Genomic DNA, 17,169 nt, shown 5'->3' with positions numbered 1-17,169 from the left:
TTTCACGGAAAGTGCCAGACTATACAATTTTTCGTTCTGAACTCATATTTGTCATCAGAATTTTCAAATTATGTTCCTAAAATTATTTTGCTCATTTTAAGCTCTACCGGTTAATTCACAAAACTGTAAATTCTCCGGCAGAACGCACTGTTCATAACATAGTCATGATTACAGTATTTTGCCCACAAAATCAAATATCAAATATACATATACCTGACATCAAACTCAGGATATCGCTGGAGAATTTCATTCTCCCGCTCCCAAGTGGCGTCCTCAGGAGTCAATCCTTCCCATTGTACCTTGATCATGGGAATAGTCCTGTTTCTCAACACTTTTTCATCACGTGCTAGAACCTTAAACGGTCCCACAACAAACTTCAAGTCTTTTCTTACTTCGATATTGTCCGGCTGTACAATGTGGGATTCATCCGGCACGTATTTTCGAAGTTGACTGATGTGAAAAACACTATGCAAATTTGACAGATGTGGAGGTAAGGCAAGCTGATAAGCCACAGGTCCGACCCTTTTCATAATCTGGTAGGGCCCAATGAACCTAGGACTCAACTTCCTCACTCCTAGAGCACGCCCAACACCCGTAGTCGGAGACAAACGGATAAATACATGATCCCCTTCTGAAAATTCAAGGGGTCTATGCTTTGCATCATAATAACTCTTTTGGCGACTCTGTGCTTTCTTCAATCGATCCTTAATCATCATAATTTGATCGGTAGTCTCTTGGACCATATCAGGCCCAAATAACTGCCTCTCTCCAATTTCTGACCAACAAGTAGGCGCCCTGCACCTACGGCCATACAAAGCTTCATACGGAGCCATGCCCAAACTGGCATGATAACTATTATTGTAGGAAAATTCCACTAGAGGAAGATATTTATCCCATGCATTTCCCTGCTCTAAGGCACAAGCCCTCAACATGTCCTCCAGGGTCTGAATAGTCCTCTCAGTCTGACCATCAGTCTGGGGATGATAAGCCGTGCTCAGCCTCAACTGTGTACCGAAGGCCTGTTGCACTGCATCCCAGAGTCTAGAAGTAAATTTAGGGTCCCGATCACTAATGATACTTTCAGGAACACCATGAAGTTTCACAATCTCTCTTACATATATCCGAGCCAACTGCTCTGTGGAGAAACTCGTTTTAACTGGTATGAAATGTGCAGACTTTGTCAATCTGTCAACAACTACCCAGATGGAATCAAAACCAGCCTGAGTTCTCGGTAATGCTACTACAAAATCCATAGAAATACTGACCCATTTCCATTCCGGAATATCCAAGGGCTGCAGTAATCCAGAAGGTCTCTGATGCTCAATCTTAACTTTCTGACATGTCAAACACTTACTCACAAATAGAGCAATGTCTTTCTTCATTCCCGACCACCAGAAATTCCGTTTCAAGTCTTGGTACATCTTGGTAGCACCAGGATGGATAGTGTACTTACCCATGTGACCCTCAGTTAATACCTCATCTACCATCTGACCTTTTGGAACAATGATTCGATCCTTGTAAAACTTAAGACCGAAACTATCAGTGGACACAAAGTCCTGCTCTTTCATAGACTGAATCTCTTCATCAAGCAATTGAGCTTCTTTAATCCGCTCAACTAATGAATTCAGGACTACCGTAGTAGTCAATAAATGCGGACTATCTTCTGTATTCACAGGAATGTGGAGATCCCTGAATTTCTCAATCAAATTATACTCGGAAATCATCAAATTGGCCATACCAAGCGTCTTTCTGCTTAAAGCATCAGCTACTACATTGGCTTTACCAGGGTGATATTGCAATTCAAAATCATAATCCTTCAGAAATTCCACCCATCGGCGTTGCCTCATGTTTAGCTCCTTCTGATCAAACAGATACTTTAGACTTTTGTGGTCACTGTAGACAATAAAATCGGCCCCGTATAGAAAGTGTCGCCAAATTTTCAATGCGAACACTACGGCTGCCAACTCAAGATCATGTGTCGGATAATTCTCCTCATGTGGTTTCAACTGCCGAGAAGCATAAGCGACCACCTGACGGAACTGCATTAACACACAGCCTAACCCAAACTTAGAAGCATCACAATACACCACAAACTTACTTGTAGGATCCGGCAATATTAATACCGGAGCTGTAGTCAACTTCCTTTTTAACTCTTGAAAGCTCACTTCACATTCTTGGGTCCACACAAATGGGTTCCCTTTACGGGTTAACCGTGTCAACGGTAAAACCATCCGTGAGAATCCCTCAATAAAACGCCTATAATATCCAGCCAAACCAAGAAAACTCCTGATCTCTGTAACATTTTTAGGACGTTCCCATTCTACCACTGCTTCAATCTTGCTCGGGTCCACTGCCACTCCTTCAGATGAGATGACATGGCCCAGAAATTGTATCTCAGAAAGCCAGAATTCACATTTTGATGGTTTAGCATACAACTGATGCTCTCTCAGAATCTGCAAAACAACCTTTAGATGCTCGGAATGCTCTTCTTTACTCTTTGAATATATCAGTATGTCATCTATAAAGACCACCACAAACTGATCCAGATAGGCTTTAAAGATCCGATTCATATAACCCATGAAAACGGCTGGTGCATTTGTAAGCCCAAAAGGAATAACCAGATACTCATAGTGCCCATAACGGGACCTGAAAGCTGTCTTCGGAACGTCATCCGGCTTTACCCGGATTTGATGATACCCGGACCGGAGATCAATCTTAGAAAATACAGTCGCACCACGCAACTGATCCAACAAATCATCTATACGCGGCAAAGGATACTTATTCTTAACAGTAACCTTATTCAACTGCCGGTAGTCTGTACATAATCTCATAGACCCATCCTTCTTCTTAACAAAGATCACCGGGGCTCCCCAAGGAGACACACTCGGCCTAATAAAATTTTTTCTGGATAAGTCTTCAATCTGCTTCTTCAATTCGGATAATTCCAGAGGTGACATCCGGTATGGGGCAAGAGAGATAGGTCCCACACCAGGCAATAAGTCAATTGCAAATTCAATTTCCCTCTCTGGAGGGAAGTGCGGAATTTCATCCGGAAAGACATCCTCAAATTCAGAGACAATCGGAATAACAGAAACTGGCTCCTTGTTGACGCCAACCAAACCTCCCAATAAAACATACCCGAAATCTCCTTCCTTCAAGGCCTTTACCACCTGAAGTACAGACAAATAAGGAGACTCCCTTTCTTCATCATGAGATGAGACAGAAATGGTTTTACTGCAGCAGTCAATCTTCACACAGTACTTGGACAACCAATCCATCCCCAGAATTAAATTCACAGAAGCAAGGTGCAAGACAATAAAGTCGGCAGAATATTCCCTGCCTTCATACTTGAATTTCACATTTTCACAAACATAGTCTTCATTAAAAACTCTTCCCACAGCCGTAACAATACGCATAGGAGTTTTCATTTTTATCACATGCAGACCAAATGCTTCAGCTACATAATCAGCAATAAAAGAATGCGTGGCACCAGAATCAAACAAAACACTAAGCATTTCATCATGAATAGAAATCATACCTCGCACCAAACTAGCTGACCTCTCAGCCTCTTGCTGAGTCACTGCATATACTCGGGCAACTGGAGGTGGGAGAGGTAGAGATGGTTCCTCAACCACAATAGGAGCCGGAGTGGCCTGAATAGTAGAAACCTGTCCCCCATTAAAGGGGCAGTCCCTAATAAAATGCCCAGGTTGGCCACATTTGTAACACAATCTTTGCTCTTTTCTGCAAACCCCAGCATGAACTTTACCACATGTAGCACATAGAGAAGCAGGCTTAATATTTCCAGGCTTAGAATTTCCCGCCTTTTTGAACTTACCATCAGACTGTCTAACCTGCAACCCTTTTCCTTTAGAATTCCCAGAAGTGTTTTTAGGACCAGAATTAGGAGCAGATTGGTCCTTATGCTTCCTTCTGTAATATTCTTGAATATTTTTACACTTTTTAACAAGTGCAGCAAAAGTATCAAATGAGTCACCTGCAAGTTTTTCAGAGATGTTATCATGTAATCCTCTATGAAATTTAAAAATCAAATCATCCTCTGTAGGTGGAGCTCTCTGGAAATGAGAGTATTTGGCCAGCTTATTGAACTTATTCAAGTATTCATCAATAGACATCTGACCCTGCTTTAGTTCTTCAAATTCACCCTTCTTCCTTATCCGGGCTTCAGCCGGAAAGTATTTCAGCAAGAATTGCCTTTCAAATAAAGGCCAGGTAATAGCATAACCCTGACATTCCAAGGGCAGACGGGTATTTCTCCACCAATCAGCTGCATCATTCTGCAACATATAAGAAGCATACAACAATTTCTGCTGATCATCACACTCCATGACAGTAAAAATGCGATCCAATTCTTCTAACCACTGAATTGCAGCAATAGGATCAATGCCTCCTTTATAATTTGGTGGTGCATGTTTTCGGAAGGCATTTAGCATTCTTTCTCTTTGCTCTCTATTAGTGGCTGGCTGTGCCACACCACCCCTGTGACTAGATTCTTCATTCACATCATTATTTCCTTCACCCTCCACAACAATGGGATTATGAGGAGGAGGAACAGGCTGTTGTGGTTGTGGCTCAGGCTGTGGCTGTTGCAAAGGCTGTGGCTGTGGACCTTGCCCACCCGCCCTCACCTCAACCAAGAGTAATCTCATCATTTCAATATTCGCCATTCTGCTTGCTGCCATCATTTCCTGATTGGCCAACCTATTAGCCTCTAACAGATCTTGATTTGCTTTCATCATCACTTCTAGCTCTCGCTGCCTAGCTGCAGCCATATTTTGTTGCATCTCAGTTAAGGCCATTATCATTGGATCTGGCTGTGAAGTATTTCCCCGCGGGTTAAGTCGGGGTCTTGCCAAATCTGCCAATATTGGATCGGTCGGGTCAATAGGAGGATCAGAAGTCCTTCTTGGGCGAACCATAATTCTGCATATTTCACACAAAGGAATGAGTTAGCTACGCTCACACTCGGTGATCAGACATGCATATCATAGTATTCCAAGAAAAACTCAAGAACATAACAACCCGAACAGTTCATGCAATATTTCACAGGCTCTCCTAGAGAAACTGCTCTGATACCATAAATGTAACATCCCCGTCTCGAGCCGGTTCAATTAACATACATATGATACAAACAGAAACAGCGGAAGACTTAACTTACAAAAATATGAGCTAACTTTTTCTTTTTCTAACTTAATTCTTACTCGGCGTAAACGAAAATCGGGCAGAGTTTCCTCTATAACTCGGACAACTGGGGATTTTCCAATCCCACTCAGAAGCATTTCCTGATAAACAGTTTATACAACATATCAATTCAGAAATACCAGATATCCAAATATAATCAAATACCCATACATGGGCGCATGCATAACATGGCTCCGTGCCACTAAATCTAACAGCATGCCATCAAAACATAAACCTATCTGAATACTACATCATCATATAACGTTCCTGAATACTCAAATGTACATGCATCAAACTGATAGACATGTACCAAACATATACAGGCCATATACAAAATAAAGGATCAATATCATGATCCATCAAATGCGAAAATACTAAAATACATCAAACACTCCAAAAAAGGTAGTAGCCTACAGCCACTCAAAATCCGGTCTGTCAACTGCCTCAGCCACGTGTCGTGTCCCTGCCTAGTGAGGACTCACCGGAAATCTGGGCCCCTGAAAATGTGTCCCCAAAGAGGGGTGAGATTACAAATCTCAATAAGCTCCAGGTTTATAGAGAATTCTCCATACCCCTGGCTCACTCCTGCATGAAATTCAGATACAGAGTATACAAATACAACATATAACAGATATCATAACAGAACAGAGCATATATCCATATCATATCAGAGATGTGCGCCGTCATTCCCAAGGGAGGACCCCAAGCGGAAATCAACGCACGTGTTCCCGAGGGAGGACCCCAAAGCGGAACCAGACATATCAGAGGAGTACACCATCAGTCCCGAGGGAGGACCCCAAAGCGGACGTCCGGGTACTATACAATCAATGGCCAGAGATTGTTACAGAAATCATATTACAGAAGTCATATCAGAGCAAAACATATCATGTTATCAAATAACTCTATATGAATGCATCTATACAAAGCATCTAAATCACAGTCAGACAGTCCAACCATAGTTCACTAACCATGGTGGAGCACTCAAGCAGGAAAAGACTCCTTAAACATAGAGCTTACCTCTTGAAGCTTTACCAATACGCTTACTTGTGGAACAAGTTACTTTTATCGCTTCAAGAGATTTCCGATCCTTCTCAATCCCTAGGCACACCTAGAGAATAATTTACAATGCATCAATAAAATGATGCAATACCATGATTATTTCATAAGCATACATTTTATCGCTTATTTTTCTTTCTTTATATTTTTGCCAATTCTATGCCAATACACAAGTCTAGACCTCTATACACCCGTTGGCGTTCTTTAATTTAATCAAGCATTTACTTAAGAATTTTTCACATAAATCATGTTATTTTTCTTTAAAAGTCGCGGGCGTACCCTTAGGGACTCAAGGTATTTTTCAACCATTTGTCAAAGCATTTCACTTCTTAGCTCATCCATTGGTATATTAACATGCAACCCATTTTATTAGAATAAAATGTAACCAATATATATATACCCCTAAACATCCTATAGTTCGCAACATAGAGCAAGTATTTGTAGGATTTTTTCTAACTTTGGCATTTCCACCAATTAATCCATTTACACTACATTCCAACATATTTTACCTTTTCAAACATACAATAAAAATTTGCATGATGAACCCTATATAAGCCATGAAGGCCGAAACCTAGGGGAAAAGTGCACTAGGGCTTTTCAATTTTTTTATCACAAATTAATGCTTACTAAACACTATCATTCCTATACAACAACAATCCATCATAATTTTCACCTTCTAACATCAAATATTTCCCACTCAAAACATGCTCCAAATTTTCAAAACATAGATCACAAAATAATACCATAGAAATAGAGGTTTCTTACCTCTAATCACTTGTACAAAGCCTAGAGAATAACCTCCAAGCAAAGCTCCATCAAAAACCCACTTTTTCTCCTCCTATGAATAGTAATCCGAAAATAAGAGGAGGAATAACTCTTCACACACTCAACTATAGCTCAAATGGATAGGTGCAATGGATTCCTTGAGTGGTTCCTAATCAATTTCAAGTGGTGGGTCATAAGATTTGGTTGAGAATTCAAGAAGAAATCAACAAAACAAGCAAAACCCTAACCCCCCCTTTTCCATGGCTGAAGCTCGGCCCTTCAAGAGAGAGAAGAAGAAATTTTTGCAATGAATAGTGATTCATTTAAGTGGCCAAGCTATTTAGGCACATGTGGCCCTTTTGTCGGATGTTTTTCTATCGCGTATTTCACTTAAATTTACCGGAAACTTAACTTAAAGCTACGGATATATTTTTATTTTTCTAAAGTTATTTAAATTAATTTTTATTTCCTAAGGAACAATATTCATAATTCACAGTATGGTTTTTGCACCGTTTTTAACGAAATGCACTGTGAACCACTAACTGTACTTTATTTAATTCTGAAACTTAACACTTATAAACTTATCATTTTCTTGGGCCTATATTGACTTGCTTGGCATATATTGGACTTTCTTATTCTTATTTCATCAATTATTTATTTCTGGACTCTACCGGTTGCTTAAATAGCAGTACAAAATACCCGGTAGAAACACTATTCACGAGATTTTCACGGAAAGTGCCAGACTATACAATTTTTCGTTCTGAACTCATATTTGTCATCAGAATTTTCAAATTATGTTCCTAAAATTATTTTGCTCATTTTAAGCTCTACCGGTTAATTCACAAAACTGTAAATTCTCCGGCAGAACGCACTGTTCATAACATAGTCATGATTACAGTCAAAATACTCGAAATCGCTCACTGAATCTAATTATGGCATTTAAATCCTTAAATTAAATCTCTAACTAAGATTTACCAGTTAGGGTCATTATAAGAAGGATCTGTTTACAAATTTTTTTAAATTTTTTTTACAAATTATACTATATTCTCCCGAGAGAACATAGTGTAGTTTGTAAGAATATGTAAACAAAAAAAGTTTGTAAATATAACCTGCCTCGTCATATTCTTATGGATAAGTTTTATCAAAAATTTTGATGAGGTTAATAAGCTTTTAAGGGTCTTCTTAGTTCAATATATTTTTCCATCCTCTCTCTCTCTCTTTTTTCTCCCTTTTCTTCCTTTGTTGTACTAGTGTCTCAAGTATAATTGTCCCACGATAAGTTAGTGGAAATTGAGATGGAACCATGATTAGACTGGATCAATATTTAATTATTCTCTATGCTGGTCAACAACGTACAAAGTAACGTTTCCTGTTACATAATAGATTACTCAAGACATACAATCTAGTTACATATTTCTAGTTTTTGAAAACTTACGTAAATTGTCCTCAATAAAGTAGTAGCAATTGGTGGTGATCAACTCTATATAGTAAAACCATGCTTGTCTCCAATAGTGATTGATGTATAAAGCCACTGCAGTTGCCAACAATGCTGACGTGTATGATACAACAAAGCTCACACAGAAAACATACATGTCAATGGAACTGTCATTAAACCCATCAGTGTACGAACCATTTAGTAAAGGAGCAGGTGGTTGTTCATGAGCATTGCAACTTTTTGGTAGTGGAGATCCACAAAGAAAAGGATTGCCTTCATAGCTGCTTTCATCAAAGGTCATGAATTGTCCTTTCCTTTCGGGTGTTGCACCTGATAAGTTGTTGTATGCCACACTAAATACTTCAAGGGAAGTTAACTCATTGAGTTGAGGAGGGATTTTGGAACTCAACTTGTTAAATGAAAGATCCAAGCTTTCTATCTGTACCAAACTGGAGAATGTAGCTGGGATTTTTCCTGTTAGGTAGTTATATGATAAGTTCAAAGCTCGAATTTTTGACAAGTTTCCGAGCTCAGATGGGATACTGCCAGTCAATTTGTTGTAGGACAAGTCAATTCCGGTCATATAAGCAAGGATGTTCCCAGTATAAGTGTATGATCTTTTTTTTGTAGTGAAGTCTGCTTCCTCTCGTATATCTGGAAATGGATGGTTAACTAAATCATCATAAAAGTCAGGAATTCCCATTTGCATGTTGAGAGGGTCCTCATCCTGAAATGGTATTTTTCCCAAACATCTTGGTATTGGACCAGAAATATTGTTATGAGAAAGATCTAGGATGGTTAAATTCACCAGTTGGCATATTTGCTTTGGTATCTGCCCTGAAAAGTGGTTACCTTTCAAAAGGAGAATGTTCAACTTTGTACGACTAAGGTCTTGTATAATGTAATGAATGCTAGTAGATATCTCATTGAATCTAAGGTCTAGTATCCTTATATTATGGTAACTAGACCTTTCTGCGAACATTCCATTTGACAAGCCGCTCAACCTATTGTTGCTCAAATGGATGAATATCACAGAAGAATTGGCAAAAGATGGTACAAGACCAGTGAAATTATTTTGTGAGATATCTAGGTAAAATAGAGATTTAAGTTCCACAATTTCTTTTGGAATAGATCCTTCAAGATGATTGTTGGACAATGAAAGTACCATTAAGATTGACGAATTTCCTACCACACTTGGAAGCTTTCCCACTAAATGATTATTGCTTATATTCAGGGCCACCAATGATGTGTTAAAAAGGCTACCCGGGATGCTACCAGAAAGGTTATTGTCATCCAAATACAACAACTCCAAGTGCTTCAAAGCTGTCAAAGTAGGAAAAACGGGTCCATCTAGCATATTGTTTGAAAGTTCCAAGAATTTGAGTTGAGACCTAACCCCAGATATGTTCTTTGGTATTTCTCCAGACAAATAATTCTGTGACAGATCTAATATTCCCAATAAGTTCATTTGACCCAACTCACCGGGAATTGAACCTTGGATTTTGTTCATAGACATGTTCAGAGATAGCAAATTTGGAAAGATTGAACTAATATTGTTGCCAGGGATTTGACCAGTTATGACATTGTTAGACACATCAAGTCTCCTTAAGCTGTAAAGGGGACGTGATGGCAATTGGAAAGTACCAGTAAAAGAGCAACTTCTAACAAAAAATTGAGTCATTTTTGTGTTGTTTTCCAACAACCAGTTTGGAAACTCTCCTTCCAACTCACAACTAGTAAAATGCAGACTAGTCAAATTATACTGGTAAAAAAGAAAATTGGGAAGGGGAAGAGACTTAGTCTCAGCTGTTGAAGACAAACTAAGCACTTGTAACTGAAATTTTGGAATCCAAGTTTGCAAACTAGCTTGTGAGTCGAGTATGACTCTGTTACCTTCACCATAAATGAACTTAAGGTTAGAATGATTGGCGAATGGTGTGAATGAAATAGGGACATCAAATTGGTTTTCTTGAAAATCAAAATACTCGAGTGATGAAAGGCTTGCAATATTGGAATCGAAATTTCCAGAGAAGTAGTTGAAAGAAACATCCAGCCTCCGAAGTGATGTCATGTTAACAAAAGACGAAGGAAGTGAACCCTCAAATTTATTAGAGCTTAGATCTAACTCTTCCAGCATCTTAAGCTTAGACCAATCTGAAAAATAAAATTTTGACAAAAATACTATCTCAGAAGGGAAATAATGTAAAGGATATAAATACATTTAAACAAACTTAAAAAAAAAACATTGGGTAGAAGAATTCGTGGTACATAACATAAACGGTAATTAATAACTAAAATGAATAAAATAAATTACCTGCAGCAGGAAGGGAGCCATTAATCTGACAACCCGAAAGAGACAAAACTTTCAAAGAAGTCAATTCCCCAATACTTTTGATAAACTCATTTTCCAGGTTAGAATTGTCGTCCAATGCCAAGTGTTCTAGGTTACTTAAATAACCAAAATCTACACAAAAATTAACATGAATCTTAATTTAACAAAAAGGAAATGAAATCACAAATTGTAAATTATTAAGTATTATTACCATCAGCAATAGTTGTTCCTTTAAATTTGTTTTCAATCAAAGAAAGAACCCTAATAGATGAGAAAGCTTGTAACGACTTCCGCAGCTTGTTTCCATTTATCCTATTGTGATCTAAAACAAGGACATCCAATCTGCTTTGAAATTTTGAGCCTGAAAGTTGTAAGGTGGGTTAAATGTGACAAAGAAAATGCATCTCAACTTAAGTTACATAAGGGGATAAGTAAATCTTGTTACAAATTGTTATCAAAAAAAAAAAAAATCTTGTTACAAATGCAAATACAGGAACTTTCAGCTAACTATTGGGATTGAACAGCTAGTGTCATGAATTTATACGACGTATGTGCTGTCCATCACATCACTAAAAAATTGAAACATGAAGACAACTGATATCATGTGCTCAAATACCTTTATGGAGAACAAAATTGTGGATTTCATTGAGACTTAGATCGAGGTACTGCAAGTTCGTTAATGCCGATAATCCTGCTAGAGATAAACAGGGAACTTAATTATTATAATGTCATTCCCACCGACTAATATTTTTTTTTTTTTTCCACTCATAAAATAGATGTTTCGAAAATGTGCCTTTGTTTCACAGATACCACAGAATACATCTGGTTAGCACGCAATAAATAATGTGTAGAAAACATTTAATGAAATTTGGATATGTCAAGCAACCACTCTCCAAAAAAAAACTTAAAAGTTATTAGCTCAAGACTGATGAATAATTTTATATTTTATATCATATTTCTAACACATTCGTTCACAGAAAAACTTATTATATATATATATATATATAGGGGCAGGATATTCTTACACCGGTGTAAGAGTTAGAAGTCTTACACTCGATCTTGACCATTGATCCACTTGTATCCAATGGCTCACATTATTAAAAAATTAGAGCCCTTAGATATAAGTGGGATCAACGGACAAGATTGAGAGTGTAACTTACACTGGTGTAAAATGATCCTGACCCATATATATATATATATTTTTTAAAAATCATCTAATTTATTCTAAAATACTATAAGATATAATAAAAGATATTATATATTTATGGTTTTTTAGATGTTATTATATAATCCAGCAGTACTCACCACTAATATCGAGAGATCCTTTCAATTGGTTCCAACTTAAATCAAGAGATTTGAGACGATCCAACCCTCTTAGAGATGAAAGAAAATTGTTACCGAAACTGTTTGAACTCAGCCCAAGGACTTGTAAACTGGTTGGCCATGCAAATCCTTCATTCTCTAGTATAAGGAAAACTTGTTATCAGTACTCACTACTGAGAATAAGGAACATGTTCACACATCCATATTTACTCTAGTATAATAAATTATCAGATGATGGCAGCAAACCTAGAGGCCATAGGATACTCTCATTCAATTTGTTCACAGCTAAGTCAAGGATTTCCAAAGACCTCAGTTTTGAAATATCTGCAACATATATGCTGATTAGAGCTACATATATTTTTCAGCCAAAAACGAATGATGAAGATTTATAATATGCAAAGCGTGACCGTACTAAGAATTGATCTCGTAGTCATGTACGAATGTCCTAAATTTAAAGACTTGAGATATGAAAGCCCACTAAGAGCAGATCCAATATCACTCTCACTGAAGTTGTTTTTGGCCATGTCAAGGACCTCAAGATTCATCAACAAGGAGCAAAAACCTGCAAGGTATAGTGAGTTACAGGTATATACCACAAGACAATCAACATTCCTACAATAAAAACCACTGTTTAAGAGCTTTATTAATAAAATGGAAAAAAGTTACCGTACCTTGAATATAAAGATCTGAGTCCAATCCAATTCCAGACAAATACAGCTTGTTCAAAGATGTGAATGCCCCGAGAGATGGCAGGATGTCATTAGTCAAATTGTTGTAACTTACATCAAGGACCTCCAGATTAAGCAACTTTGATGACAGTGTTTCAAAAACTGAGATATATAAAATGACAGTAATTACTTTAAGGTTGTGGAAGAAGCCAACAAATTTTGGAAAAATAATACCAAATTTAGAAAAGGCTTACATACTAATTATTATTAGAGTAACCTCAGGAAATTTCACGAGCCCATTTTAGTCCCTACGAATAAAAAAGTCCATCGTGGTCCCTCAAAAATTCAAAAGAACTCATTTAGTTAAAATTGTGATCCCTCACAAATTCAAAAAAGAGCCATATTAGTTCTCAAAAGGGCTAAAATGGGTCCAATTTAATTTTTTTAGGGACCACGATAGACTTTTTATTTGCTAAGGACTAAAACGGGTGTCGTGAAATTTTCAGAAACCAAAAAAGTATTTACTCTTATTATTATTAACATTTAATATAATTTTAAATTTTCAAGAAAAGAAAGCCAGATCGATCTAGCCTCACCGTGGATTAGTGAAGTTGCATTGAACCTGTTATATGATAAATATAGAGACTTGAGAGATGAAAGCCCATCCAAACAAGATAGAATGCTTGCAGCATCTTCAAGGTTATTAGCACTCAAGTCAAGGACTTCCAGATTTTGAAACCCTGCAAAGTGGAAATGATGGTTGCGTCATAACAGAGTTACTTTCATTTAGTACAATTAATAATGATCAGGATATAGAATTTGTATGGGAATGGGAAATAACCTTCAATTTCTTCACAACCAGCTATGTTATTGAAGGACAAGTTGAGACTCTTCAAATCTTTGAAGACTACAAAATCCGAGTAATTTAGATACCATTGTTCATCCCAATAACGCCATTTGTAATAAAGATTGAGTTTTGCCACTCTCCCTATAGTGGTGTTGCACTCAACTCCTTCCCATTGACAACAATCAGTGTCGTCTACCCAAGACAGAGTGTTAGCAAAACGGGAATTTAGACGGAGAAGTGCTTCTCTCTCTTGCTTCAAACACCCTTGACAGCAAATCACTTCCAATAAAACGAAAATAAACAAAAGAACGCCTACACTCTTCATTTTCATCTTCATATTTTGTTAATAGAACAATGGAACTTGGCCGTTTAAATAAGAATGGGGTCTATGACGCGCTTTTCTATCTTCTATTGTCGTCATTGGATTCCCTTTACTATTAAAAAAGCAGCACCAATTAGTTTCCCAATACTTTCTTCTTTGTAACCTTTATTTTTTTGAAGACTTCTTTTGTACAATATATATGTAGGGCCTTGCACTTGTGATTAATTAAAAAAGTTGTCTTTAACATGGATGGAATGAAGGGGGACGACTTGAGGTCAACCCCAATGTTGTGACTTGGGCAATCACCAAGAAAATCTTAACTAGATTCCAAATGCCAAATAACTTTGTTGTAACAGAACAATGCACATGGGAGCTGACGTGTTTTTCTTCTATTCTCTTATTGCTTGTAATTTTTTGTCAATTACTTATTTTGTACGATATGTTGGGCTTTCACTTGATTGTAATGGTCCCGTTGTGGTGAAACCGCTCATAAATTATAATATCACTTATTCTATGCCCCGAATTGCACGCCTCATATTCATATTCATATTGTGTGTTTGCATTCTACCATGAACCAAGGAGGGACGACGACTTGACGTCAACCCAAAAAGGGTAGGTAAAAGTGGGACGACGACTTGACGTCAAGCCCAGAGGCCATTATCTCGGCAATCTCCAAGAAAATCCAATTTTGAATATGTTTTGGACCGGCCTTGTTTATTAGCCTGGCTATTAAAGACACGTTATTACTTCTTCAATTGAAACTTTAGGATTCTTATAGTAGATCATTCTTCTTTCATGTTTTGGAGGGGCGCTTGCCTCACTTATTGCAGTGGAGCTGTTAAGTAAGTACATATATTTTGGAAGAAAATAAAGAATTTAAGTTTAAGGTGAAAGAACCTTGCCTCAAGCACACAAGTGCAATAAAAAAACCAATTATTCTTTTCTCTGTAATTTTTATTGAAATACTTCAAGATTTAAATAAATAATATAAAGCAACTATAAAAATTAACTATTCACTAATACTAAATTGCCTCCACTAACAATCAAGGCTTGTTATTTAGCAAAGTTGAAATTCAAACAACAAAACAAACAAATATTACTATTGATCGAAAAAGGTCCTATAATTATGATGTTAGAAATTTTATATACGAGCAATATTAATTAATGTTTTTGTATTTTCTAAAATAATTGGGTTAATGGATATTCCAATTTAATCTATTATGATAAGTCCATTGTGATCATGTTGAGTTGGGTTTTTGACATCTTTTGGTATTGGGCCTAGTTGGGCAGCACAGTGTAGGCATTAGTGTCTGATTGGGCTTTTGTGATGGGTGGACCCATCAAACACACTGTTGATTAGGGTTTTGCTAGGTCCCCTCTCTAGTCTATTTATATTGGGATTAAGTCCCACCAGCCGTCATGCTCCCATCGTTGAGGCTGCCACTTTCGAAATAGGTCATAGAAAGAAAGACTCTAGCTATGAGATCAAAGTTCTTCGCTCAGTAGATAAGATGATCAAATTAGTTACACAAATTCCTCTCAGAACAAATTGATATGATGTTTTATCTATCATACATGTATCGATTTTTATGTTGAATTATTATATGAAAATTTCTTACATATGACCCATTATTTCGTCTCCTCAAAGAATTTTAGAAGTGAAGCTCTCCTTGGACATCTTATACTTGAACAAAAAACATGGAGCTTTGGTTGAGGGGCCTTGTTTGATTGAGACACTTTCACCACGTTCAAATTTTCAATAGCAATGGCAGCACTAAAGGGTTTCTTGTTTGGTGGAGAGAAAGAGAAAAATGTGTGGGGGTGGAAGCCATTGGAGACTTAGGAATGAAATCAGAGCAACGACAATAGGTGTGAAATGTGGTTTGGTGATTGGAACTTTATAGATTTAGTCAATTTAAGATTTTGGTGAACATCTCTTTCAAGTGAATCGATCGTGCCCCAATTGCGTCTTCTAATTTTTCCACCTATTTGTCCATGCCTAGCTCTAATACCAAGCTATTTAATATACTTATTTTGGAAAAGAATACAAATATTCAAGTAAACAAATAACAGATTATTTAATAGTGGCATAGACAACCCATATGCTCACATGAAATAACAACATAATCCATCAAGTCTAGTCAAAATCAAGTCTCATCATGGAAAAATGAATAATCATAATATGCATGACTTATAACAATAATGTGTTGGACAAGTGGCTTCAATACTCAAGAGGGGGTGAATTGAGTTTTACAAAATCTTTTCGCAAAGTGCCTCCTTTAATATTTTAAAGAGTGTTTCTTCAATAAAGTGATTTAATAAGGAAAAATCTAAGTGTGATAGCAAGTGTGTGATTAATAAAGTAAGCAAGCAAATAGATAAACACAATCTAAAAATGCAATTTCAATACTAAAATAAGGAGTTTAAGGTTAGAAAAATTGCAAATTAGATGTATCCTGGTTCAGTTACTACCACTGTGACCTACATCCAGACTGAAGCCAGCATTTGTCTTTAATTCTCTGTAACTCAATGAATCTATTACTTACTTCAAGATTTGCAGGTGTCTTGTTAAAAGCCAGCATTTGTCTTTTGTGATAACCTCTCAGCTTTCTATCTCGCCAAGAATCTTACTGTAATATCCCTGTCTCGAGCCGGGTCAATTAACATACATATGATACTTAACAGAAACAGCGAAAGATTTAACTTACGAAAATACGAGCTAACTTTTTTTTCTTGAATCCTATCTCACATGATATATCACACATAAAACTTCTAGTTTTATTTTCATTTTACGGAGACGAAAATCAGGCAGAGTACCGTCTGTAAATCGGACAAATGGGGATTTGAAAATCTAACTCTCAAGGTGCCCTGATAAACAGTTTATACAATATATACTTTCAGAGATATCAGATATCCATGTAGGACCATATACACGTCCATGGGCGCATTCATAACTTGGCTATGTGCCCCTATGTCTATCAGCATGCATATCCAACATATAATCATATATCTGAATACTATATCATAATATAAATATGCCTGAATACACAAATGTACATGCATCAAACTGAAAGACATGTACAAAACATATATATGCCATATACAAGGAATGGATCAGACATCATGGTCCCAAAATAACAAAATACTGAAACAACAAAATATCCACCTAGTATCAGTAGCCTACAACTACTCAAAAATCTGGTCCGTCGCAAACTCTCT

General features: G+C 37.0%; 1 protein-coding gene across 1 annotated transcript; it reads right to left on the bottom strand.

Annotated features, from left to right (window-relative positions):
* Positions 1 to 4,473: 4,473 nt before the first annotated feature.
* Positions 4,474 to 14,096, bottom strand: LOC133310287 (cuscuta receptor 1-like). Its single transcript, XM_061511189.1, has 11 exons — positions 13,623 to 14,096; positions 13,378 to 13,521; positions 12,785 to 12,943; positions 12,526 to 12,675; positions 12,360 to 12,437; positions 12,096 to 12,251; positions 11,407 to 11,484; positions 11,002 to 11,151; positions 10,773 to 10,922; positions 8,459 to 10,612; positions 4,474 to 5,699 (listed from the first exon to the last, which is right to left on the bottom strand). The coding sequence occupies exons 1-11, from the start codon at positions 13,963 to 13,965 to the stop codon at positions 5,647 to 5,649; spliced, it is 3,615 nt and encodes a 1,204-aa protein (XP_061367173.1). The 5' UTR covers positions 13,966 to 14,096; the 3' UTR covers positions 4,474 to 5,646.
* Between the last annotated feature and the right edge of the window lie 3,073 nt (positions 14,097 to 17,169).

This window comes from Gastrolobium bilobum, unplaced genomic scaffold (assembly GCF_033153095.1).
Source record: "Gastrolobium bilobum isolate Gb01-03AN ecotype WA unplaced genomic scaffold, APGP_CSIRO_Gbil_v1 utg40325, whole genome shotgun sequence".
In the NCBI taxonomy this organism is placed as follows: Eukaryota; Viridiplantae; Streptophyta; class Magnoliopsida; order Fabales; family Fabaceae; genus Gastrolobium; species Gastrolobium bilobum.
The sequence above is the reverse complement of the archived record's forward strand: the minus strand, read 5'-3'. Positions and strand labels throughout refer to the sequence as shown.

Coding starts and splice junctions, on each gene's coding strand:
- LOC133310287 (XM_061511189.1), bottom strand. CDS start 13,965: ATGAAGATGAAAATGAAGAGTGTAGGCGTTCTTTTGTTTATTTTCGTT. Junction 13,522..13,622: donor TGGTTGTGAAGAAATTGAAG/GTTATTTCCCAT, acceptor TCCACTTTGCAG/GGTTTCAAAATCTGGAAGTC. Junction 12,438..12,525: donor GACTACGAGATCAATTCTTA/GTACGGTCACGC, acceptor TATATGTTGCAG/ATATTTCAAAACTGAGGTCT.